The 25,096-nt window shown below is 40.8% G+C and overlaps 1 protein-coding gene across 4 annotated transcripts in view; it reads right to left on the bottom strand.

The window, feature by feature from the left end:
- Window positions 1-18,244, bottom strand: part of Mug5 (murinoglobulin 5) — a 60,017-nt gene extending 41,773 nt beyond the window's left edge. The window contains exons 1-4 of one of the 4 annotated variants that reach the window (XM_087656974.1): window positions 17,955-18,244; window positions 16,598-16,781; window positions 15,715-15,874; window positions 15,559-15,611 (exon numbers count right to left, since the gene is read on the bottom strand). In XM_087656974.1, the coding sequence (XP_087513100.1) occupies window positions 15,559-15,611; window positions 15,715-15,874; window positions 16,598-16,781; window positions 17,955-18,040 (483 nt within the window). In that variant the 5' untranslated portion in view covers window positions 18,041-18,244. 4 annotated transcript variants of the gene reach the window in all.
- Window positions 18,245-25,096: the final 6,852 nt, after the last annotated feature.

Below are 25,096 nucleotides of genomic sequence, written 5' to 3'. Positions count from 1 at the left end.
ATAGGAGGAAGAAAGGAGGAAGAGGAGCAGGAGGAGAAGGTGAGGAGGAGGAAGAGGAGGAGGAGGAATGTGCAAATTGTACTTTGAATTTTATAAGTTTAGGATGAAACAAGGGGGGGAAAAGAGGTACTTGTTGACTTAATACACTTTAAGAACATTACTTGATCCAGACAGGCATGAGGGCATATGCATTAACAGTAGCAACCTTGGCAGAGGCAGAGGCAGAGGCAGAGGCAGAGGCAGAGGCAGAGGCAGAGGCAGAGGCAGAGGCAGAGGCAGAGAGGCAGAAGCAGAGGCAGAGGCAGAGAGGCAGAGGCAGGTGAATATCTATGAATTCCAGGCCATCCTGGTCTACATAGAATATTCCAGGTCAGCCAGAATTACATGGTGAAACAAAACAAAATAAAACAATAGACACAGCAAAGTAATTAAATTTGTGAAGCAAAAAACTATTCACAGAAGTCCTACATATGATATCTTTTAATCTCATCCTTGAGGCCCCGGACTATGTGGCCAGCAAAGAAAACTAAGGTATAAAAACTGTGAGTGAAGGAGTAAAACTGCTACTATCAGACTGAGGGACGAAAAATTAGACCAGTTCCTGGCAAGTTCACAGATTGAAAGAGGAACCACAAACAGATAATAAAAATGGTGAAATTCTGGCTTCCTCCCCACACTCCTGATCTCAGAAAAATGCCTTAGGGCTCTACCTCCTACTACTAGGGCAACTCTGTAGTAGACCAGTCTGACACAAGGCTAAGACCAGGACACATTTACCCTAAAGTTTCTGTCTTTGATCAAACTGATCAACCATAAATTAAAGAAAGAAGACCTCTCAAAGATCTTTAAAGGCCTCAGTCTTAGAGAGAGACAGGACTTGCCAGTCCCCTTCTACAGAGTCTTCTCACCCATGTGCCTGCTCTGTGTGTGTGTGTGTGTGTGTGTGTGTGTGTGTGTGTGTGTGTGTGTGTGTCTTGACCTCTGGTAAAAGCCTTTCTTCAGTGGCTGATTTTGTCTGCTCTGTGCTCAAGATTTTTCCTTCCTTTTAATTTTTCAGTGGCAAAGAAATGAACCTAAACAGTAGTAGGGAGACCACTTTATAACCATCACACAAAACCTATCCGAATCCAAGGTCAGTAATTTTTACTAGTGAATTCAGAAAGATCAGCATGATAAAAAGTAATGGGACACTTTGAAAAATTTTAATTCCACTGAAAATGTAGGTAACAAATTATAAATTCTATAAACTCCATTCTTTTATGAAAAGTATGGTTTAGGGACTGAATTAATTTCAGTTAAGAAATCCAGTAGACCTAAGAATAACATTGTAAACCATAAGGAATATATTTTAAAAGTCTAAAATAATGGGTAGATATATATGTATTAGACAGAAAAGTTTAGTATTCATTCTCTTTCCAAATCAATATATATGTTATAAATATGTCAATCAAATCTCCAAGGCTGATTGTAGAAGTGCAACCTGATAGTAAAATTTATATGAAACATCCAGGAGCAGTTGATGAAATTCTGAAGAAAAGATTAATTCATGGAAGAGAATTTACCCTAAATAAAAATGGAAGTGCTCTCCTCTGAGAGGCTCCACATAGCATCTCAGTGAAGCAGATGCAGGTACCGACAACATTGGATGGAGGTCAGGAACACTTATGGAAGAGTTGGGGGAAGGATTGAAGGTCACAAAGGAAGTACAAACCCCATGTAAAGACCAACAGAACCAACAAACCCCGACCGTGGGAGCTCTCAGAGTCTGAGCCATCAGACAAAGAGCATACATAAGCTAGAATGAGCCTCCATCCCCTCACATCCCCAACTCCATGTGTAGCAGATTGGCAGCTCAGTCCTCATGGCTACCTTGTCTGGCCTCAGTGGGAGAGGATGAGATTAATCTGGCAGACTTGATGTGCCATGGTGGGGGAGATACACAGGGGAGGCCTCACCCTTTCAGAGAAGAAGGGGAAAGGAAGGGGGAAGGGACTCTGAGGGAGGGACTGGGGGGTGGAAACAGTGTTTGGGCTGTAAATTAACTAATTAAAAAGGAAGAGTTGAAACTATGATGTCCACTCCCCTTTGGGGAGGTGAACAAAGGAAGGGAGACACAGTTGGCAATGTTCTGGCTGCCAGTATAAGAACTTGGGTTTCAATCAACAAGATAGATAAACCCTTAGCCAGACTAACGAGAGGACACAGAGAGTGTGTCCAAATTAACAAAATCAGAAATGAAAAGGGAGACATAACTACAGATTCGGAGGAAATTCAAAAAATCATCAGATCTTACTATAAAAACCTATATTCAACAAAATTTGAAAATCTTCAGGAAATGGACAATTTCCTAGACAGATACCAGGTATCGAAGTTAAATCAGGAACAGATAAACCAGTTAAACAACCCCATAACTCCTAAGGAAATAGAAGCAGTCATTAAAGGTCTCCCAACCAAAAAGAGCCCAGGTCCAGACGGGTTTAGTGCAGAATTCTATCAAACCTTCATAGAAGACCTCATACCAATATTATCCAAACTATTCCACAAAATTGAAACAGATGGAGCCCTACCAAATTCCTTCTACGAAGCCACAATTACTCTTATACCTAAACCACACAAAGACACAACAAAGAAAGAGAACTTCAGACCAATTTCCCTTATGAATATCGACGCAAAAATACTCAATAAAATTCTGGCAAACCGAATTCAAGAGCACATCAAAACAATCATCCATCATGATCAAGTAGGCTTCATCCCAGGCATGCAGGGATGGTTTAATATACGGAAAACCATCAACGTGATCCATTATATAAACAAACTGAAAGAACAGAACCACATGATCATTTCATTAGATGCTGAGAAAGCATTTGACAAAATTCAACACCCCTTCATGATAAAAGTCCTGGAGAGAATAGGAATTCAAGGCCCATACCTAAACATAGTAAAAGCCATATACAGCAAACCAGTTGCTAACATTAAACTAAATGGAGAGAAACTTGAAGCAATCCCACTAAAATCAGGGACTAGACAAGGCTGCCCACTCTCTCCCTACTTATTCAATATAGTTCTTGAAGTTCTAGCCAGAGCAATCAGACAACAAAAGGAGATCAAAGGGATACAGATCGGAAAAGAAGAAGTCAAAATATCACTATTTGCAGATGACATGATAGTATATTTAAGTGATCCCAAAAGTTCCACCAGAGAACTACTAAAGCTGATAAACAACTTCAGCAAAGTGGCTGGGTATAAAATTAACTCAAATAAATCAGTTGCCTTCCTCTATACAAAAGAGAAACAAGCCGAGAAAGAAATTAGGGAAACGACACCCTTCATAATAGACCCAAATAATATAAAGTACCTCGGTGTGACTTTAACCAAGCAAGTAAAAGATCTGTACAATAAGAACTTCAAGACACTGAGGAAAGAAATTGAAGAAGACCTCAGAAGATGGAAAGATCTCCCATGCTCATGGATTGGCAGGATTAATATAGTAAAAATGGCCATTTTACCAAAAGCAATCTACAGATTCAATGCAATCCCCATCAAAATACCAATCCAATTCTTCAAAGAGTTAGACAGAACAATTTGCAAATTCATCTGGAATAACAAAAAACCCAGGATAGCTAAAGCTATCCTCAACAATAAAAGGACTTCAAGGGGAATCACTATCCCTGAACTCAAGCAGTATTACAGAGCAATAGTGATAAAAACTGCATGGTATTGGTACAGAGACAGACAGATAGACCAATGGAATAGAATTGAAGACCCAGAAATGAACCCACACACCTATGGTCACTTGATTTTTGACAAAGGAGCCAAAACCATCAAATGGAAAAAAGATAGCATTTTCAGCAAATGGTGCTGGTTCAACTGGAGGGCAACATGTAGAAGAATGCAGATCGATCCATGCTTATCACCCTGTACAAAGCTTAAGTCCAAGTGGATCAAGGACCTCCACATCAAACCAGACACACTCAAACTAATAGAAGAAAAACTAGGGAAGCATCTGGAACACATGGGCACTGGAAAAAATTTCCTGAACAAAACACCAATGGCTTATGCTCTAAGATCAAGAATCGACAAATGGGATCTCATAAAACTGCAAAGCTTCTGTAAGGCAAAGGACACTGTGGTTAGGACAAAACGGCAACCAACAGATTGGGAAAAGATCTTTACCAATCCTACAACAGATAGAGGCCTTATATCCAAAATATACAAAGAACTCAAGAAGTTAGACCGCAGGGAAACAAATAACCCTATTAAAAAATGGGGTTCAGAGCTAAACAAAGAATTCACAGCTGAGGAATGCCGAATGGCTGAGAAACACCTAAAGAAATGTTCAACATCTTTAGTCATAAGGGAAATGCAAATCAAAACAACCCTGAGATTTCACCTCACACCAGTGCGATTGGCTAAGATCAAAAACTCAGGTGACAGCAGATGCTGGCGAGGATGTGGAGAAAGAGGAACACTCCTCCATTGTTGGTGGGATTGCAGACTGGTAAAACCATTCTGGAAATCAGTCTGGAGGTTCCTCAGAAAATTGGACATTGAACTGCCTGAGGATCCAGCTATACCTCTCTTGGGCATATACCCAAAAGATGCCTCAACATATAAAAGAGACACGTGCTCCACTATGTTCATCGCAGCCTTATTTATAATAGCCAGAAGCTGGAAAGAACCCAGATGCCCTTCAACAGAGGAATGGATACAGAAAATGTGGTACATCTACACAATGGAATATTACTCAGCTATCAAAAACAACGACTTTATGAAATTCGTAGGCAAATGGTTGGAACTGGAAAATACCATCCTGAGTGAGCTAACCCAATCACAGAAAGACATACATGGTATGCACTCATTGATAAGTGGCTATTAGCCCAAATGCTTGAATTACCCTAGATCCCTAGAACAAACGAAACTCAAGACGGATGATCAAAATGTGAATGCTTCACTCCTTCTTTAAATGAGGAAAAAGAATACCCTTGGCAGGGAAGGGAGAGGCAAAGATTAAAACAGAGACTGAAGGAACACCCATTCAGAGCCTGCCCCACATGTGGCCCATACATATACAGCCACCCAATTAGACAAGATGGATGAAGCAAAGAAGTGCAGACCAACAGGAGCCAGATGTAGATCGCTCCTGAGAGACACAGCCAGAATACAGCAAATATAGAGGCGAATGCCAGCAGCAAACCACTGAACTGAGAATAGGTCCCCTATTGAAGGAATCAGAGAAAGAACTGGAAGAGCTTGAAGGGACTCGAGACCCCAAAAGTACAACAATGCCAAGCAACCAGAGCTTCCTGGGACTAAGCCACTACCTAAAGACTATACATGGACTGACCCTGGACTCTGACCCCATAGGTAGCAATGAATATCCTAGTAAGAGCACCAGTGGAAGGGGAAGCCCTGGGTCCTGCTAAGACTGAACCCCCAGTGAACTAGTCTATGGGGGGAGGGCGGCAATGGGGGGAGGGTTGGGAGGGGAACACCCATAAGGAAGGGGAGGGGGGAGGGGGATGTTTGCCCGGAAACCGGGAAAGGGAATAACACTCGAAATGTATATAAGAAATACTCAAGTTAATAAAAAAAATAAATAAAAAAAAAATTAAAAAAAAAACAAAAAAACAAAACAAAAAAAAAAAAAAAAAAAAAGAACTTGGGTTTCATCCTAGAATCCACATAAAAAGCAGGCACAAGTATTTTCTGTAATCCCAGCTGGAGAAGCAAGCAGAACAGATAGATCTTGAGGGGTCACTGGCCAGGCAGCCTAACCTGACCATCAAGTCTCAGGGCAGGCAGAGGCTGTGACTCAGAGCCCAGGTTCTATGGTACCCTAAATCAGACACCTGAGACTGTCAGATTGTCTTCTGGCTAGCACACATATACAGATACAAACACACACACACACACACACACACACACACACAGACAGACATAGACACAGACACACACACACATACACATACACACAAACACACAACTAAACAGTACTACACAGCCACACAAAGTACTAGAAAGTGAGTCAACAACTGGGGTGGTTTGAGTAGGAGTGACTTCCAAAGATTTATGTGATTAAATGTTTGGCCCATAGGGAGTGGGATTATTAGAGGGTGTGGCCTTGACAAAGTACATGTGATCTTGTTGGTAGAAATGTGTGGGTGGTCTTTGAGGTCTCAAATGCTCAAGCTACGCAGTGTGCTGTCTGCAGATTAAGATGTAGAAGTCTCAGTGCCTAAAGTACCATGTCTACCTGCTTCAAGCCATGATGATAGTGGACTAAACCTCTGAAATATTTTTGGTTTTTGTCTTTTTTTGTTTTTTATAAGAGATGCCATAGTCATGGTGTTTCAGCAGAATAATAAAACCCAAAACAACATATACTGGAAAGTTTACAGCGTCATAAGCCTACAGAGGTAGGCAAGGGGATTGAGGGATTGTCCAGCAGAATCATGCACACACACACACACACACACAAATGAAGGATGGAACTAGATGTAATGATCTAAGTTGAGGCAATCCAGACATAGAAAGACAAACATGATGTCTCTTATAAGCAGACATTAGCTGTAAAGTAAAAGGTAATCATACTTCAATCCACAGTCCCAGACAGGTTAAGTAATGAGGAGGGCTTTAGGGGATGCGTGGATCTCCCTGGAAAGAGAAAACATAATAGATTTTGCAGGTGGACTCAGGGAGGGTGGGGATGGAAACAGAAGGGATCCGGTCAGGAAGGGAGAGAAGGAGGGGGAGAGTATGGGGCGAGATGAATGGAATAGGAGACATTTAGAGGGTGGTGTGGAAACTTCCTGGAATCTATGAGGGTGACCTTTGTGAGGACTCTAAGTAATGGAGGATAGGGAGCCATCTTCTATGACCAGACAAGGCTCCCAGTGGTGGGGTTGGGACACCAACCCAGCCACAAAGCCTTTGACCCACCCCTGTCCTACCAGCAAGAGGTGCTGAGGCAATGGGGGCTCAGAGCTCGTGGGAGCGGCCAACCAATGACTGGCCTAACTTGAAGCCCAATCCATGAGAGGAACCCTATGCCCCATACTGCTTAGAAGGCTAGGAACGGAGAAACCGCCGGAACCTGAAGGAAACAGACCGGATAAACAGTTCTCTGCACCCAAATCCCATGGGAGGGAGAGCTAAACCTTCAGAGAGGCAGACATGCCTGGGAAACCAGAAGAGACTGCACTCTGCACACATCTCGGACGCCAGAGGAAAACACGAAATGCCATCTGGAACCCTGGTGCACTGAAGTTCCCGGAAACGGTGGCGCAGATCTTCCTGGTTGCTGCTGCCGCAGAGAGCTCGTGGGCAGCACCCCGCGAGCAAACTTGAGCCTCGAGACCACAGGTAAGACCAAATTTCTGCTGCAAGTGACCTGCCTGGTGAACTCAAGACACAGGCCCACAGGAACAGCTGAAGACCTGTAGAGAGGAAAAACTACACGCCCGAAAGCAGAACACTCTGTCCCCATAACTGGCTGAAAGAAAAGAGGAAAACAGGTCTACAGCACTCCTGACACACAGGCTTATAGGACAGTCTAGCCACTGTCAGAAATAGCAGAACAAAGTAACACTAGAGATAATCTGATGGCGAGAGGCAAGCGGAGGAACCCAAGCAACAGAAACCAAGACTACATGGCACCATCGGAGCCCAATTCTCCCATCAAAACAAACATGGAATATCCAAACGCACCAGAAAAGCAAGATCTAGTTTCAAAATCATATTTGATCATGATGCTGGAGGACTTCAAGAAAGACGTGAAGAACTCCCTTAGAGAAACACAGGAAAACATTAATAAACAAGTAGAAGCCTACAGAGAGGAATCACAAAAATCCCTGAAAGAATTCCAGGAAAACACAATCAAACAGTTGAAGGAATTAAAAATGGAAATAGAAGCAACCAAGAAAGAACACATGGAAACAACCCTGGATATAGAAAACCAAAAGAAGAGACAAGGAGCTGTAGATACAAGCTTCATCAACAGAATACAAGGGATGGAAGAGAGAATCTCAGGAGCAGAAGATTCCATAGAAATCATTGAATCAACTGTCAAAGATAATGTAAAGCGGAAAAAGCTACTGGTCCAAAACATACAGGAAATCCAGGACTCAATGAGAAGATCAAACCTAAGGATAATAGGTATAGAAGAAAGTGAAGACTCCCAGCTCAAAGGACCAGTAAATATCTTCAACAAAATCATAGAAGAAAACTTCCCTAACCTGAAAAAAGAGATACCCATAGGCATACAAGAAGCCTACAGAACTCCAAATAGATTGGACCAGAAAAGAAACACCTCCCGTCACATAATAGTCAAAACACCAAACGCACAAAATAAAGAAAGAATATTAAAAGCAGTAAGGGAAAAAGGTCAAGTAACATATAAAGGCAGACCTATCAGAATCACACCAGACTTCTCGCCAGAAGCTATGAAGGCCAGATGATCCTGGACTGATGTCATACAGACCCAAAGAGAACACAAATGCCAGCCCAGGTTACTGTATCCTGCAAAACTCTCAATTAACATAGATGGAGAAACCAAGATAGTCCATGACAAAACCAAATTTACACAATATCTTTCTACAAATCCAGCACTACAAAGGATAATAAATGGTAAAGCCCAACATAGGGAGGCAAGCTATAACCTAGAAGAAGCAAGAAACTAATCGTCTTGGCAACAAAACAAAGAGAATGAAAGCACACAAACATAACCTCACATCCAAATATGAATATAACACGAAGCAATAATCACTATTCCTTAATATCTCTCAACATCAATGGCCTCAACTCCCCAATAAAAAGACATAGATTAACAAACTGGATACGCAACGAGGACCCTGCATTCTGCTGCCTACAGGAAACACACCTCAGAGACAAAGACAGACATTACCTCAGAGTGAAAGGCTGGAAAACAATTTTCCAAGCAAATGGTCAGAAGAAGCAAGCTGGAGTAGCCATTCTAATATCAAATAAAATCAATTTTCAATTAAAAGTCATCAAAAAAGATAAGGAAGGACACTTCATATTCATCAAAGGAAAAATCCACCAAGATGAACTCTCAATCCTAAATATCTATGCCCCAAATACAAGGGCACCTACATACATAAAAGAAACCTTACTAAAGCTCAAAACACACATTGCACCTCACACAATAATAGTGGGAGATTTCAACACCCCACTCTCATCAATGGACAGATCATGGAAACAGAAATTGAACAGAGATGTAGACAGACTAAGAGAAGTCATGAGCCAAATGGACTTAACGGATATTTATAGAACATTCTATCCTAAAGCAAAAGGATATACCTTCTTCTCAGCTCCTCATGGTACTTTCTCCAAAATTGACCATATAATTGGTCAAAAAACGGGCCTCAACAGGTACAGAAAGATAGAAATAATCCCATGCGTGCTATCGGACCACCACGGCCTAAAACTGGTCTTCAATAACAATCAAGGAAGAATGCCCACATATACTTGGAAATTGAACAATGCTCTACTCAATGATAACCTGGTCAAGGAAGAAATAAAGAAAGAAATTAAAAACTTTTTAGAATTAAATGAAAATGAAGGTACAACATACCCAAACTTATGGGACACAATGAAAGCTGTGCTAAGAGGAAAACTCATAGCGCTGAGTGCCTGCAGAAAGAAACAGGAAAGAGCATATGTCAGCAGCTTGACAGCACACCTAAAAGCTCTAGAACAAAAAGAAGCACATACACCCAGGAGGAGTAGAAGGCAGGAAATAATCAAACTCAGAGCGGGAATCAACCAAGTAGAAACAAAAAGGACCATAGAAAGAATCAACAGAACCAAAAGTTGGTTCTTTGAGAAAATCAACAAGATAGATAAACCCTTAGCCAGACTAACGAGAGGACACAGAGAGTGCGTCCAAATTAACAAAATCAGAAATGAAAAGGGAGACATAACAACAGATTCAGAGGAAATTCAAAAAATCATCAGATCTTACTATAAAAACCTATATTCAACAAAACTTGAAAATCTTCAGGAAATGGATAATTTCCTAGACAGATACCAGGTACCGAAGTTAAATCAGGAACAGATAAACCAGTTAAACAACCCCATAACTCCTAAGGAAATAGAAGCAGTCATTAAAGGTCTCCCAACCAAAAAGAGCCCAGGTCTAGACGGGTTTAGTGCAGAATTCTACCAAACCTTCATAGAAGACCTCATACCAATATTATCCAAACTATTCCACAAAATTGAAACAGATGGATCACTACCGAATACCTTCTACGAAGCCACAATTACTCTTATACCTAAACCACACAAAGACACAACAAAGAAAGAGAACTTCAGACCAATTTCCCTTATGAATATCGATGCAAAAATACTCAACAAAATTCTGGCAAACCGAATCCAAGAGCACATCAAAACAATCATTCACCATGACCAAGTAGGCTTCATCCCAGGCATGCAGGGATGGTTTAATATACGGAAAACCATCAACGTGATCCATTATATAAACAAACTGAAAGAACAAAACCACATGATCATTTCATTAGATGCTGAGAAAGCATTTGACAAAATTCGACACCCCTTCATGATAAAAGTCCTGGAGAGAATAGGAATTCAAGGCCCATACCTAAACATAATAAAAGCCATATACAGCAAACCAGTTGCTAACATTAAACTAAATGGAGAGAAACTCGAAGCAATCCCACTAAAATCAGGGACTAGACAAGGCTGCCCACTCTCTCCCTACTTATTCAATATAGTTCTTGAAGTTCTAGCCAGAGCAATCAGACAACAAAAGGAGGTCAAGGGGATACAGATCGGAAAAGAAGAAGTCAAAATATCACTGTTTGCAGATGATATGATAGTGTATTTAAGTGATCCCAAAAGTCCCACCAGAGAACTACTAAAGCTGATAAACAACTTCAGCAAAGTGGCTGGGTATAAAATTAACTCAAATAAATCAGTAGCCTTCCTCTACACAAAAGAGAAACAAGCCGAGAAAGAAATTAGGGAAACGACACCCTTCATAATAGACCCAAATAATATAAAGTACCTCGGTGTGACTTTAACCAAGCAAGTAAAAGATCTGTACAATAAGAACTACAAGACACTGAAGAAGGAAATTGAAGAAGACCTCAGAAGATGGAAAGATCTCCCATGCTCATGGATTGGCAGGATCAATATAGTAAAAATGGCCATTTTACCAAAAGCAATCTACAGATTCAATGCAATCCCCATCAAAATACCAATCCAATTCTTCAAAGAGTTAGACAGAACAATTTGCAAATTCATCTGGAATAACAAAAAACCCAAGATAGCTAAAGCTATCCTCAACAATAAAAGGACTTCAAGGGGGATCACTATCCCTGAACTCAAGCAGTATTACAGAGCAATAGTGAGAAAAACTGCATGGTATTGGTACAGAGACAGACAGATAGACCAATGGAATAGAATTGAAGACCCAGAAATGAACCCACACACCTATGGTCACTTGATTTTTGACAAAGGAGCCAAAACCATCAAATGGAAAAAAGATAGCATTTTCAGCAAATGGTGCTGGTTCAACTGGAGGTCAACATGTAGAAGAATGCAGATCGATCCATGCTTATCACCCTGTACAAAGCTTAAGTCCAAGTGGATCAAGGACCTCCACATCAAACCAGACACACTCAAACTAATAGAAGAAAAACTAGGGAAGCATCTGGAACACATGGGCACTGGAAAAAATTTCCTAAACAAAACACCAATGGCTTACGTTCTAAGATCAAGAATCGACAAATGGGATCTCATAAAACTACAAAGCTTCTGTAAGGCAAAGGACACGGTGGTTAGGACAAAACGGCAACCAACAGATTGGGAAAAGATCTTTACCAATCCTACAACAGATAGAGGCCTTATATCCAAAATATACAAAGAACTCAAGAAGTTAGACCGCAGGGAAACAAATAACCCTATTAAAAAATGGGGTTCAGAGCTAAACAAAGAATTCACAGCTGAGGAATGCCGAATGGCTGAGAAACACCTAAAGAAATGTTCAACATCTTTAGTCATAAGGGAAATGCAAATCAAAACAACCCTGAGATTTCACCTCACACCAGTGAGAATGGCTAAGATCAAAAACTCAGGGGACAACAGATGCTGGCGAGGATGTGGAGGAAGAGGAACACTCCTCCATTGTTGGTGGGATTGCAAACTGGTACAACCATTCTGGAAATCAGTCTGGAGAATCCTCAGAAAATTGGACATTGAACTGCCTGAGGATCCAGCTATACCTCTCTTGGGCATATACCCAAAAGATGTCCCAACATATAAGAAAGACACGTGCTCCACTATGTTCATCGCAGCCTTATTTATAATAGCCAGAAGCTGGAAAGAACCCAGATGCCCTTCAACAGAGGAATGGATACAGAAAATGTGGTACATCTACACAATGGAATATTACTCAGCTATCAAAAACGACTTTATGAAATTCGTAGGCAAATGGTTGGAACTGGAAAATATCATCCTGAGTGAGCTAACCCAGTCACAGAAAGACATACATGGTATGCACTCATTGATAAGTGGCTATTAGCCCAAATGCTTGAATTACCCTAGATCCCTAGAACAAATGAAACTCAAGACGGATGATCAAAATGTGAATGCTTCACTCCTTCTTTAAAAGGGGAACAAGAATACCCTTGGCAGGAAAGGGAGAGGCAAAGATTAAAACAGAGACTGAAGGAACACCCATTCAGAGCCTGCCCCACATATGGCCCATACATATACAGCCATCCAATTAGACAAGATGGATGATGCAAAGAAGTGCAGACCGACAGGAGCCGGATGTAGATCGCTCCTGAGAGACACAGCCAGAATACAGCAAATACAGAGGCGAGTGCCAGCAGCAAACCACTGAACTGAGAATAGGTCCCCTATTGAAGGAATCAGAGAAAGAACTGGAAGAGCTTGAAGGGGCTCGAGACCCCATATGTACAACAATGCCAAGCAACCAGAGCTTCCAGGGACTAAGCCACTACCTAAAGACTATACATGGACTGACCCTGGACTCTGACCTCATAGGTAGCATTGAATATCCTAGTAAGATCACCAGTGGAAGGGGAAGCCCTGGGTCCTGCTAAGACTGAACCCCCAGTGAACTAGACTGTTGGGGGGAGGGCGGCAATGGGGGGAGGGTTGGGAGGGGAACACCCATAAGGAAGGGGAGGGGGAGGGGGAGGGGGAGGGGGATGTTTTCCCGGAAACCGGGAAAGGGAATAACACTCGAAATGTATATAAGAAATCCTCAAGTTAATAAAATAAAAAATAAAAAATAAAAAATAAATTTAAAAAAATTTAAAAAAAGAAGGCTAGGAAGGAGACGTTAGATGGCTCAGAGTCCTAGTGTAGAATGAAACATGACTAACTGAGGGGAAAAGTCAATGAAAGGATTCCTAATGATATCCTGCTATACTCATGGTGCCCTCCCCAGCTCAGTCTTCATTAGCAAAGCTTTCTCCAGCAACTTATGGGAAGAGATGCAGACACTCACATCCAAACAATAGACAGAGCTTGGGAAACCCTGAAGAAGAGTGGGAGGAAGGATTGTAGGAGACAGAGGAGTCAAGAACATCAAGAGAATGCAGCCCTCAGAATCAGTAAAGCATGACCCACAGGAGTTCGCAGAGACTAAAGTGACAATCATGGAGCTTGCTGGGGTCTGTGCTAGATTCTCTGCATGCCGTGCTGGTTTAGCTCAGGGTGTTTGTGGGAGTCCTAACAGTGGGAGTGGGTGTGTCTTTGACTCTTTGTCTGCTCTTGGGACCCTTCCCCCCCCACTGAGTTGTTTTGCCCAGACTTTATATGAGGGTCTGTACCTAGTCTTATTGTATCTTGTTTTGCCATTTTCAATCACTGGGAGGGCTACTTTTTTCTGAAGGGAAATGGATCTGGAGCAAAGCGGAGGTTGTGGGGAGACTAGGAGGAACAGGGTGAAGGAAGGCTATGGTCAGGATGTTTTGTATGAGAGAAGAATAAATTGTAGAAAAAAGAAAAATATATACATGGTAAAATTATACAACAGATTATTGGAATAAGTAGAACTTTTAGAATCTCCAAAAAATGGTGTCTATTGTAATTTGCTATTTGTAAAGGAGAAAGTAAGTAAAAGTGGATTGACATTTTGTTTAATTTTTAAGTATTTCTTTGAGACATTTTTACAGTATTTTCTGATGATATTCACCCCTTCCAGACCTACCGCCCTTCCCTACATACCTGATTAGTGTTCTCTCCTTTTTTCTATCCATTAAGTATAATTTGTGCTGCATACCCATATATTCTTGGACATGTGGACTTCCACTGAAGGATGGTTGACTTAGCAGGGTCTATCCTAGTAAAGATAACTGACTTTCTCCCAGTAGCTGTCCTAACAAGAGCTCCTCAGCTAGGGGTTGGACTTCGTGTCCATCTCCCCTCTCCATGGCAGTGTTCTGCATATGCTTGTGTATGCTAATGCAACTGTAAGTTCATATGTGCAGCCGCCAGGCTGTGTTAGGGATTGTTCCCTTGCATGCATTCTGGATCTAACAGGATTCACCTCTGCCTCTTACGGTTTTTCTTTCCTCATGACACAATAATCTTGGTGTCTTGGGAGGTGAGGATGGGATTTAGATGTCCAATTTAGGATTTCATATTCTACAGTAAAGCTGGTACAGACGGGATTCATCACCCCTATGGGCTGGCTTCCATACAGCTGGAAGGTGTGATGCATAGTATCAGAGGGGGAAGATAACAATCATCCTCACCCAGTTATGAAGCCTATAAACTATGAGAACCACTGTCCAGGTAAGACATGACCACTGGAGCAATAGTAGCACAAATGTCAAGGAAGTAACCAACCATTGTCTGACTGGACTTAAGTCCCACTGTGCAAGATGAAACCCACACACTTGGAATCATGGGCTTCACACATCATAGGCCCCATGTGAGAACACACTATCATTGTGCTGCTAGAGGACGCAGTATTAAGACAACTGTTGTTGATTTATCTTTATGTTTCTAGATTAAAGCATCCCTCATGCCTCATCAGAGAACCTTCTATTCATAGGAGAGAGTATTTAACACAGATACACACAACTTGCCTAAGCACAGAGCACAGGAGACTGAAATGCAATTTTATTCTTAGAGGAATTCATCTAGGGAAGAACCCAAGTGTTAAATATGAGGTTATAAAATAATAGAGACTGTGTGAAAAATATCCCTGTCACACTAGGAATAGATTTCTGAGGGATGGTAACAGAATCTAGAAAAGAAATGACTGAAAAACCTAAAAGGTTCTATACAGTATAAGGCTCCACAGAGTATGAAGACAATCCAGAGATACTTATCCAGTCAAATGGAGTCCAAATAAGGACAGTCACATATAAGGAAGCCATAGGATGGCCAATGGTAGAAGAGCTGAGGCTATAAAGTGGCAAAGGAACAGAATAGAAAAAAGGGCTAACCCACGTCTCAGAAGGAGCTGGAAATTAGAATGTTGCTGTGACATTTTGTCTTGAAGAACCCACCAATACCCATAGGTAAAAAACTCACCAACTCATTCAGGGGGTGTAGATTTTTATCCATAGAGACAACCCGAAATTTAACTGGAAAAAGAGAATTTTCTAGTGAGTTCCAAAGACCCAGGCCTTCTTCACACCATGTTTAGGGTGGTGTATTAATTCCTTTGCCCACCGTGGAGCTTCATACCTGACTGTCCTGGCTTGTACATGGGCTTATCAGTCTGGACAAAGACAACACTTTCTTTGTTCTTCACAAGCACCACACGCCTTTCGCTGAATTTATGCTTTGCCCCTTCAATGTTGATGTCGAGTGACTCCTCCTCTTCAGAAGAGGGCAATCTAGGGATCTGAGAACGACAGGAACACAGACCCTTCACCATCTCCCTCTGCCTTTCTTACAGTACCTCATTAACCTTTTCTCTGATGGAGGTGGAGGCACCATCAGTTTCTGTTTAAGTATTACATGGAGGGAAAAATTGCCAGGAAAAGAAAGGGATGAAAAGAAAAATCATTTTCTGTATGTCAGTGGGAGTTTATGTGAACAACAAAAACACAGTCATCTTTACAGAGTAAATATAATCTTCATTGAAAATTACCTCTAAGACACAAAAGAAACTTAGCTCTAACTCTCAAACTGAGGTAGAGAATAAGATAATGTATTAATGGTGGTAAGAATTATGTCTTGAGGATAGGTCCCAAAGAAGAAACCCATCACTTATTCAGGATCTCAGGATTATGCATAGGAGCTGTGAACCTAATTATCTGGAGTGCTGTTTGAAAGTTTATTAACTTATTAGCAGGAAGTGCTATGAACTGGAGAACCCTTTCTTTCTCTGGTCTGTGGGCTTTTTGAGGGAATTCAATGGGACAAGTTTTGACTTCTCATTTTGTGGTGGAATGATGTATTCTATTTGTTTATTGGGTAAATGTTCTAAAATCCTATTGTTTTGAGATCACAGATATGTTTCTAGAATAACATTTTTTGGAAACATGTATGGGTATTGTATGTACATACTCACACGCATGTGCATAAGTATGTAAACAAATCAGGACGGATACTTAGTACTCACAGTGAAGGAAACACAGTGGAACAAGTCCTTGTCAACCACAAGCTCATCGAACAGTTTTCTCGTTCCCCTTTGAGATATCAAGGAAGCTGTCACAGTCACTGTCTCATTCAGATGGTATAGATGCAGGCAGATTTTCTCAGGGGTCTCGGTGTAGAGCTGGGACGGGACCAGCACCATATACTTCCTGGAAAGGAAGGGGTTCCGGACAGCTGACGACAGATGTCATTGTCTATAACTGGAGTTTCATCACAGTCACCATTACCATCCATGTTTCAACAGTCTGAGATGTCAGGTTGACAGTGTGGCAGTGTCACAGTTTGTCACACAGCAGAGTGGCAAGACAATTATTAGCTCGTCAATCACCACCTTCAGCAGTGATACCTGCCAGGGCAGGTTTGAATGGCGTGCACTCCTGTCACTAAGCAACCAGCATGCACGTTCTAGAAAGGTTTATTTTTTAAATGAAAATCCAGGAGGAATAATTGTTCTTTTCATAGAAATTTATCATGATTGTTTTTCACTACCATTTTAATCCTTAAAAATAACTCAATACCCTATTTTTTATTTTGGGGTACTTTTCAAATAAAGGTTTATGATGTGACTGTGAAATTCAAACTTGCATAATTTACCTATGTTACACTTGAGCAAGTGCCGAAGTCTGTCTGTGGGAATCATTCTTTATCTTTTCCTATAATTAGGGATGTTTGCCCTCCAAATCTAGCCAGTCATTGCTATATCACACTATGCAAAAATACCACTAGTTTGCTTTTTAATTTTACCACCTTAAATATATTTTTCTGGTCACAGATACAAATAAAATCACTCAACAATATAATCCTAATTATATGGTTATTTTGACCATCAAATAAAAAGTTCTATTGGTAGTTTAATCCAAAGTCTTTGATCGTAACAAGAGTATTGTTTTAGGACACAAACATCCACAGGGTTCTGATGTGCCAGACATCTCATCCGTCTCATGGTTGAACCATAGGCTACACATTTCCAACCCATTAAAATGCTTATTTACAAAGTGCTTAAATAGTTTCAACACCTGAGAATTCTCTGATGATTGGGATTTGAGACACTCCTTGTTCAGTAATAAGAGGAATACTATTCTAAATCATACCACACAGTTTAGTAACACTGGTTGCTTTAGAATTGGAAAAAAGATCACCTAGAATCAGGTAAGAATTGTATGTGTATAATTGCAATCATATATACATATACACACACATAATTGTTAATTAAAAAGTAAAAAGAATTTTGTGAGTTTTTCAGGGAAAGGAACTGTGAATGGAAATGGATAGTTTCCGATTGGAGGAGGGATGATGTGGAAGAGGGTCTTGGTGGTACTCACGAGTTTCCATTGAGCAAGGAAGCAAAAGGCAGGAAGGCAAGAAGAGCTGAAAAAAGGCACAGCTGAGCCTCTCTGTCCTTCTTCATGATGGAAGGACAGGAGGACAGGACGACAGTAAGACAAGAGGACAGGGCTTATGCTGTCCTCTTCCTTAACACTGCTTCCAGAGTCCTCCAATCCACAGCGGCTTATTTATGAGTCCTCTCTGTAAACAGAACTCTGCCCAAGGTGTTCAAATAGCAAAATAGAATATTTGTTCTCTGTGAATGTCACTGTGTTCAGTGCTGGCCTGAGCACAACTCAAATAAATTACACCAGTTGCACGAAATGTGCCAGGGGATCTGTGGACAGTGTTGGTAAAGGATCAAGGACACAGATTTTGCTTAGTCTGAATTAGAGCAGACTTTCTCAATTTAATGACCAGTAAGCCTTCTCCGTGCATGACTCTGCTATGATTGTGTGACATTTACCACCTCACTCTCTTCTACTCACTTAGAATCTAGTAGCACGCTCTGGGATGTGGCATCTCCGTTTCTCTCCTTTCTTATTTGAGAGTCACTAGAGTGGTCCAGGTTGGAGATTTTAAGTTCTCCTGGCTCTGATCATTCAAGTATCTACTTTTCTGTGTCTTGTGTATAAAAGGGGGACTGTGGAAACTGGGCAAGCTCAAAAACTCCTCTGCTACAAGTCACTGTGCATGAATCTTCTTTGTTAGAACAGAAACCTCATCTAGAAGCATGCATCTATCTCTGCGGTTTACTAGGAGGCCAAGTGTAACCTGTGCAACTACAGGTGATTGTGTAAAATGATGAGGTACCAGTATTTGGGACGCAGCTCGGTTCCTTTGGAAGGTTATTAAGTATGAGTTGGGAACCACATTAGAATTTCTAGTCTAGGTCATAGGGCTGTTTAGTTTTGCAAAGATCCTGTGACATTGGCTTGAGAGTGAGGCGTAGCATAAGCTGAATCAACATTAATGGTGAGGCATTGAGTAGAAAGAAAGAACATGCTAGAAGGGCATGCAATGGAAACATGTAAGGGATGAAAAAAATAAAACTTATGCCTGGCAGGCTGGTGCATGCCTTTAGCCCCAAAACTCAGGAGGCAGAGGCAGGCACATCTCTGGGAGTTCATGAGGAGAGCCTGCTCTACAAAGTTAGTTCAGGACAGCTAGAGCTTTCACAGAGATATGCCCGGGTTTGAAAGGAAAAACAACATAAAACTTATGTATTTCATTGCTGGACCTCTGAACCCAAATTAATCAATAGGAAACTAGTGCTAGATGCAGGCTTGCTGGGTAACTTGAGTTCAACCTTAGGCCAGGCTCTCTAAGATGGAGCCTGAACCCAGGCTGGAGTTGGTCTGGTCTCTCACACTGACCATGCGAGTCAGAGACACCCAGGTGTGGGAGAAACAGGACATGCATCAAGATTTATTGTACATTTTAGTGCTTCGAGTTATGTGTGAAGATCCTAATACAAGAAACAAAAACAACATGAGGCAGTTTTGCATTTTAACTTAAAAATATCAGTTATGTCTAAGGTATGTCGATCAAGAGACACATATTTGCCAGACATACTGAAAACAAACAAAAACTATCAGAAAAGATAGAATATTGTGCAATGGTGGATATTATGTTTAAAAGTTTAAAAATTAATACAAAACAAAATGGCTCTAACCTGTGAGCCCCACTTGCCCTAGGACAGATGACATTCCTAGAATGTGAGAATTATACCTGGAATTACCTGATTTGTTTATGTAAGATAACACATCACGTGTTTTCACTCCTGTAAACAAGTTTGCTTGCCTCTGACAGCATGAAAGATGTGTGCTTTTCTGCATGTAGGCCGGATGTGTGGCTGGCTGCACTTAAGCATTAAGTACATACCCTTGTTAGTTTTGCCTTTATAAACCCCTTACTAATTTAATTTATAGCTACATCTTGAGAGTGCTCTCAGATTCTGTCCTGGCATCATGAGTATCTGGTGCTGGGAAAAACTGTCATTTCAGAAAGATTAAATGTTAATCAATGTTTTTCTCTTTTTCCTCTCTTTCATGCCTTGTGTGTCTCTCTGTGTGTGTGTGTGTCTGTGTCTGTGTCTGTGTCTGTGTGTGTCTGTGTGTCTGTGTCTGTGTGAGTGTATCTGAGTACATATGTCTATGTTTTTATGAGCACTTGCATGTGTTTACTTGTTTGTAAAGAGGACAGAGGTCTTGGGTCATTTTTACCTTGCTTATTGAGACATTTTTCTTGATGCTGAAAGTTGTAAATTAGGTTAAACCATCTAACACAGGAATCCCAAGGGATTTGGTCCTTCTAACTCCATAGAAGTAGGATTATAGGCACACCATTGCCATGCAAGGCTCTTAAGTCGTAATGAATTCTAAGTCCATGTCCTTAAGTTTGCAGCAGCATTTTTCTAGTGAGCTCTCATCCATGACATAAGAAGGACAGTTTTGTTGGCTAGATTCTTAATGTATGTCTTCTCTCATGAGCTTAAGTTAATCAACAGTATTTGGCTCAAAAACTCTGTGCTATGGCCAGTGTTCTTTGCAGCTCTGTACAAGATGCAGGACAAGCTAGTGGTAAAATATGGTCTCTGCGTTGTCTAGAGTGTATGACTAATGAATGCCTGCAAACTAAGGAACACCATGGGTTATCATCAATTTCTAGTCATGTTAGAATACTGGGAAACGGGGCAGACTAGCTTTAAAAGTTGTGTATTTAATGTCAAAAGTGGATATTCTGGTTGATATGGACAAAAGGGTGAACATGTCCACAAGCATAAGAAACTTTGTGCCTAGGAGGTGATGAAGGAAAGTAACCTAGATAAATGGATGGCTTCCATAGTTGCTCTTATGACCTCATTCATCAGAGATTAACTTTTCTCATATTTCATAAAACTAAGTAACCTTTGTCTTGAGGAGGTGTGATGATTTTACAGGTGCTCAGGCCAGGGAGTGGAACAATTAGAAGGTATGACCCTGTTGGAGTAGATGTGTCACTGCGGGTGTGGGCTATCACACCCACTTCCTAGATGCCTGGAAGTCAGTCTTCTCTTAGAGATGAGCTCTCAGCACTCTTTTAGACTCATACCTGTCTGCTTGTTGCCATGTTCTCCTCATAAATGATGTAGACTCTTGTTTTCTTGTCTGGGAGCCTCAAAATTTAATGTTTTCCCTTATAAATTACCTTGATCATGATATTTTGACATGGCAATAGATTATAAATTAAGACAGAAGGAATGGGCCTCATCAGTAAGTGGATAGTGAAAGGGAAATGATCCAGGGTATCACAGAATCGAGATTCATGCCCCTATTATGATGACCTACTGCACTATGATTGTAATGAGGGCGAGTGGAGCAGACTGCTATATCGACTTGGTTATGACTATAGGTGTAAGATGTGGCCAAAGATGTGAATTCCATACAAACTGATGTCACAAATTCCATACAATGTGTCACAAATGGCCAAATTCCCATTGACCACAACATGCTCTCTAAAGAAAAGGCTCAAATATGTTGGGGTTACATTAAGTCTAGGCTTCAGAAACTCATCTTCCACCACAAGTGAACTGAAATAGAATGAGCTTCAGTGATCCCCACAGATTATGCCCCTGTATTTCCTGTCAGCTGGGCTGCCTTTGCTGACTCAGAGAGCTGTTCCCTTCCTGAAAGTTAGTAAGGTGACTCCTAGTCAGAAAGGCTCCACATGATACCACTTGCTGATATCCAGAGTTGCAGGAGCCAGTCAATCAGTCAACATGAGAGCTAGAGCTGGGCAAGTGAGGATGATTATAGGAAAGTCAGAATGAAGTTGTAAGAGACAGCTTTGGGAGTGCCATTGGTTAATACCATGCCAGTGAGCAAGTATACTTTCTCAGTGTCTTTTAAAGGTAAGCAGCACAAACCATGACCAATTCTAGGAAGATAAACAATGGCCTCATCATTACATGGTGAGTTTATTATGTACACTGTGTTTGACTAAGCCTGCCTTCAGGATAAGAGGGTTTCTCAAGGATTCATGCATAAATGGAGGAACTTGATAGGGCATAATGCATGCATGTCTTAATTAAAAACAAGAAAGATGTCTGAGACTAATTTATGATTATTACAAGCAAGTCAAAGCTAACTCCAGAAGTTTTCCCTGCGTGTCCCCCCTTTTTAATCTACACAAGCCAAAATTGTCTCAGCCATTGACACAGAAAGACTGTGCCTGTCTTAGGCATCCTCTCAAGCGATATGGACCTTACCCGTCATCGGTACATGAATTTAAGTATTCATGTCCTGTCTTAGGTTGATCCACCTCTGAGAGAATCTTAGCCATCTTTTTTTATCTATAAGAGGCACTTTATCAGTCCTGGAACAGAAAGTTGGGCCTGTCTTGTTTTCCATCTGGAAACACAGCTCTTTCCCATCATTGGGATATGAACAATCTTGTATTCGTGGCCTGTCTTAGGTTGAGAAAGTTTTCAAGATGGTCTTACCTGTCATTAACTACCAACTTCTGCTAGGGAAGATGTTGGAGCTTTAATTTATGTAACTCTGCTTTGACATCTGTAAAAGCTCTCAGGATTTCTCTCAGAAGAGCAGGTATTAGGCAGGCCATAAAAAGGATCACAAAACCAAGTCCCATTACACCCAATAAGAGATGTAAACGAGGACTATGAAGGTAAAATGGCCTGTAATTCTTTCAAAATATCATCTGAAATGCTTGCAGCATCAAAAGGCAAAGGCTTAATCTTGCAACCTCATTATGCAGGGCTAACAAATCTAAAGAACTATTAGTGTCATGCCAAATATCCTGGGTGTGCCTTTTTACTGTGTTCTGGTTATGCTACCTCTCATTATACATTTGTGGAGTTATACAAATATTGAGTATGACATTCCAAATGGCTTCTGAATTTCATTCCTTATACCTCATCTCCCATGATCTGAATTATATCATATAATGTGTCAATTCTTTGTTCTAGCCATCTATCCAAATCCTCTTGTATGCTTGGGACATTGGTTACAATTTCAGCAAGATAATTAACAAAACTTGATGTTTGTACCTCTTAGTAGCACTGGCTCAGAACTCCATTGATCAATGTTAAAACTTTAAACTCAGAAATAACAATAGTATGTAGGAGGAATATGAATCATTTACTATTTTTTCTTTAAATCATTTCTTACCTCTCAATAATTTGCATTTATATACATTAAAACATCTTCTTATACTCTCTAACACTTAACTTGCATTTGCCAACTTTATACATATTAACTTGCAATTATCAACTTCAAAACATCTTTGCATTTATCAATCTCAAACATTTTTTATGAACGTATTTTCTTAGGCATTAACCTCCTGGATGGATCATAGCTCACCTATGCCAGAGCAAGGGACACCTATGCCTTTGCAGTGGCCCAACAAGGGAGGGATGGGAATGAGCTCCAGCTGCTTTTGTAGGATTGCTTTCTTATATTAGTACATGTTCTCTCACTAAACTGTAGGTCAGTTTAATTCATGTCTCCAGTTGTGTGTATAATATCAGTCACATCAACATCATCCTGTGTTTCTGGGATCCCATGCCAGTTGGTGCTCCCACTCTCCTCAACCTCAGCTTCCACACCCTTGTCCCATGGAGTTTAGCTCAAATCAGGAGTGCTGTCCTCCAGGTAGGAGAGGGGGTCTTTGGATATGAGATAGATGTCGTATGCATCCACAAGATTCTCCTGTGTGTCAGAAGTCCAAGGCGTGTTGATATCTAGTGTATTGTATAAATCAGGTGATCTGGACCTAGAGGAACCCTTGTTACATTTTTCTTCATTTATCTTCTTTCCTTTTCTGTCCTCAGAAGCCATGAATGTGAGCAGGGAAGGCTAACTCCATCTCCCCATTAAGGGAAAGAGGGAGGGTTAGGAGACATGCAAGACCCATTTTTGAATGGATCTTTTGAAGAAGCCCAATTACCCCAAGAATGTAACCACTACTTTTTTTCTGGTAGAAGATTTTAAAAAAGATACCTTTTTTAACAATGGCCAGGACATCATTAAGTCTATTTATTCTTCCAGTTACTGGGTTTCCATTGGTGTGTAGTTCAAGAAACACATAGCATCCACAATGGTGGACATGGACCACCTGGAATGTCTGTGAATGCTGATGGCAAATTTGCATCACAGAGATACAGGCATGGAAATTCCACCTTCATTTCTACCACTTCTAGGTGGGTAATGACACCACTACAAGGTGCTAGAAGTAAAATACAAAAAACCAAAGAAGGCCTAGCAGACAAGTTTATGGCTCTCAGTTTCTGTGCATTTAGGCTTCATTTTTTTTCAAAGATTTATTTATTATGTAAGTACACTGTGGCTGTCTTTAGACATACCTGAAGAGGGCATCAGACTCCATTGCAGATGGTTGTGAACCACCATGTGTTTGCTGGGAATTGAACTAGGTTCAGTTTCTATATCATGAAAATCACAGAAATCTCAAGCATCCTAATGATGCATCTTGTGTTCAGAGATTAAGAACAACAAAAAATCAACCCAAACCCCAAAGCAGTTATGCAAACTGCTAAGAAGAAATATCAGAGCTGGAAATAAGCAGACACATATATGCTGAAACAAAAATCACACAAACAAAGGCCTGGAAATTTGAGGGGACAAACCAATCTGACAAACCCTTGGCATTAATCACTCAGAAGACATACATTATTAAAATGTGAGACACAGAAGAGACAAGTTAGAATCCATTGGAACCCTCAGGGCTATGGGGCAAACTTGTACTCCAGAGTGCTGACAATCCTGAAAGATATTTCTCAGACACAAAAATTGATAAGAGGTTATCAATTATGAACCATCTTCTGCCTTCCCACTGCCAACCTGTTGGCATGATAATAAATTCAGGATGTTACAAATCCTGAACAGGTCAATACAAGATAGGAAGATGTGATATAATCTCCCCTAAGAAAGAGAGTCTAGATTAACAGATTGATGGAGATTAGCTACTGGCTGTAAAGTGCCATGAAGAAGAATATTCAAGCTGCTTCACCAAAAGGATGAGATCATTCTAAACAACCTATAAAGCCAGTTTTACTCTGGTGTCAGAACGATAACAGCACATGGGTACACATAGGCCGCACGCACAAACATCATACATA

This window comes from Rattus norvegicus, chromosome 4 (assembly GCF_021556685.1).
Source record: "Rattus norvegicus strain SHRSP/BbbUtx chromosome 4, alternate assembly SHRSP_T2T, whole genome shotgun sequence".
NCBI classification, from domain to species: domain Eukaryota; kingdom Metazoa; phylum Chordata; class Mammalia; order Rodentia; family Muridae; genus Rattus; species Rattus norvegicus.
This window is presented reverse-complemented; position numbering and strand designations above follow the sequence as displayed.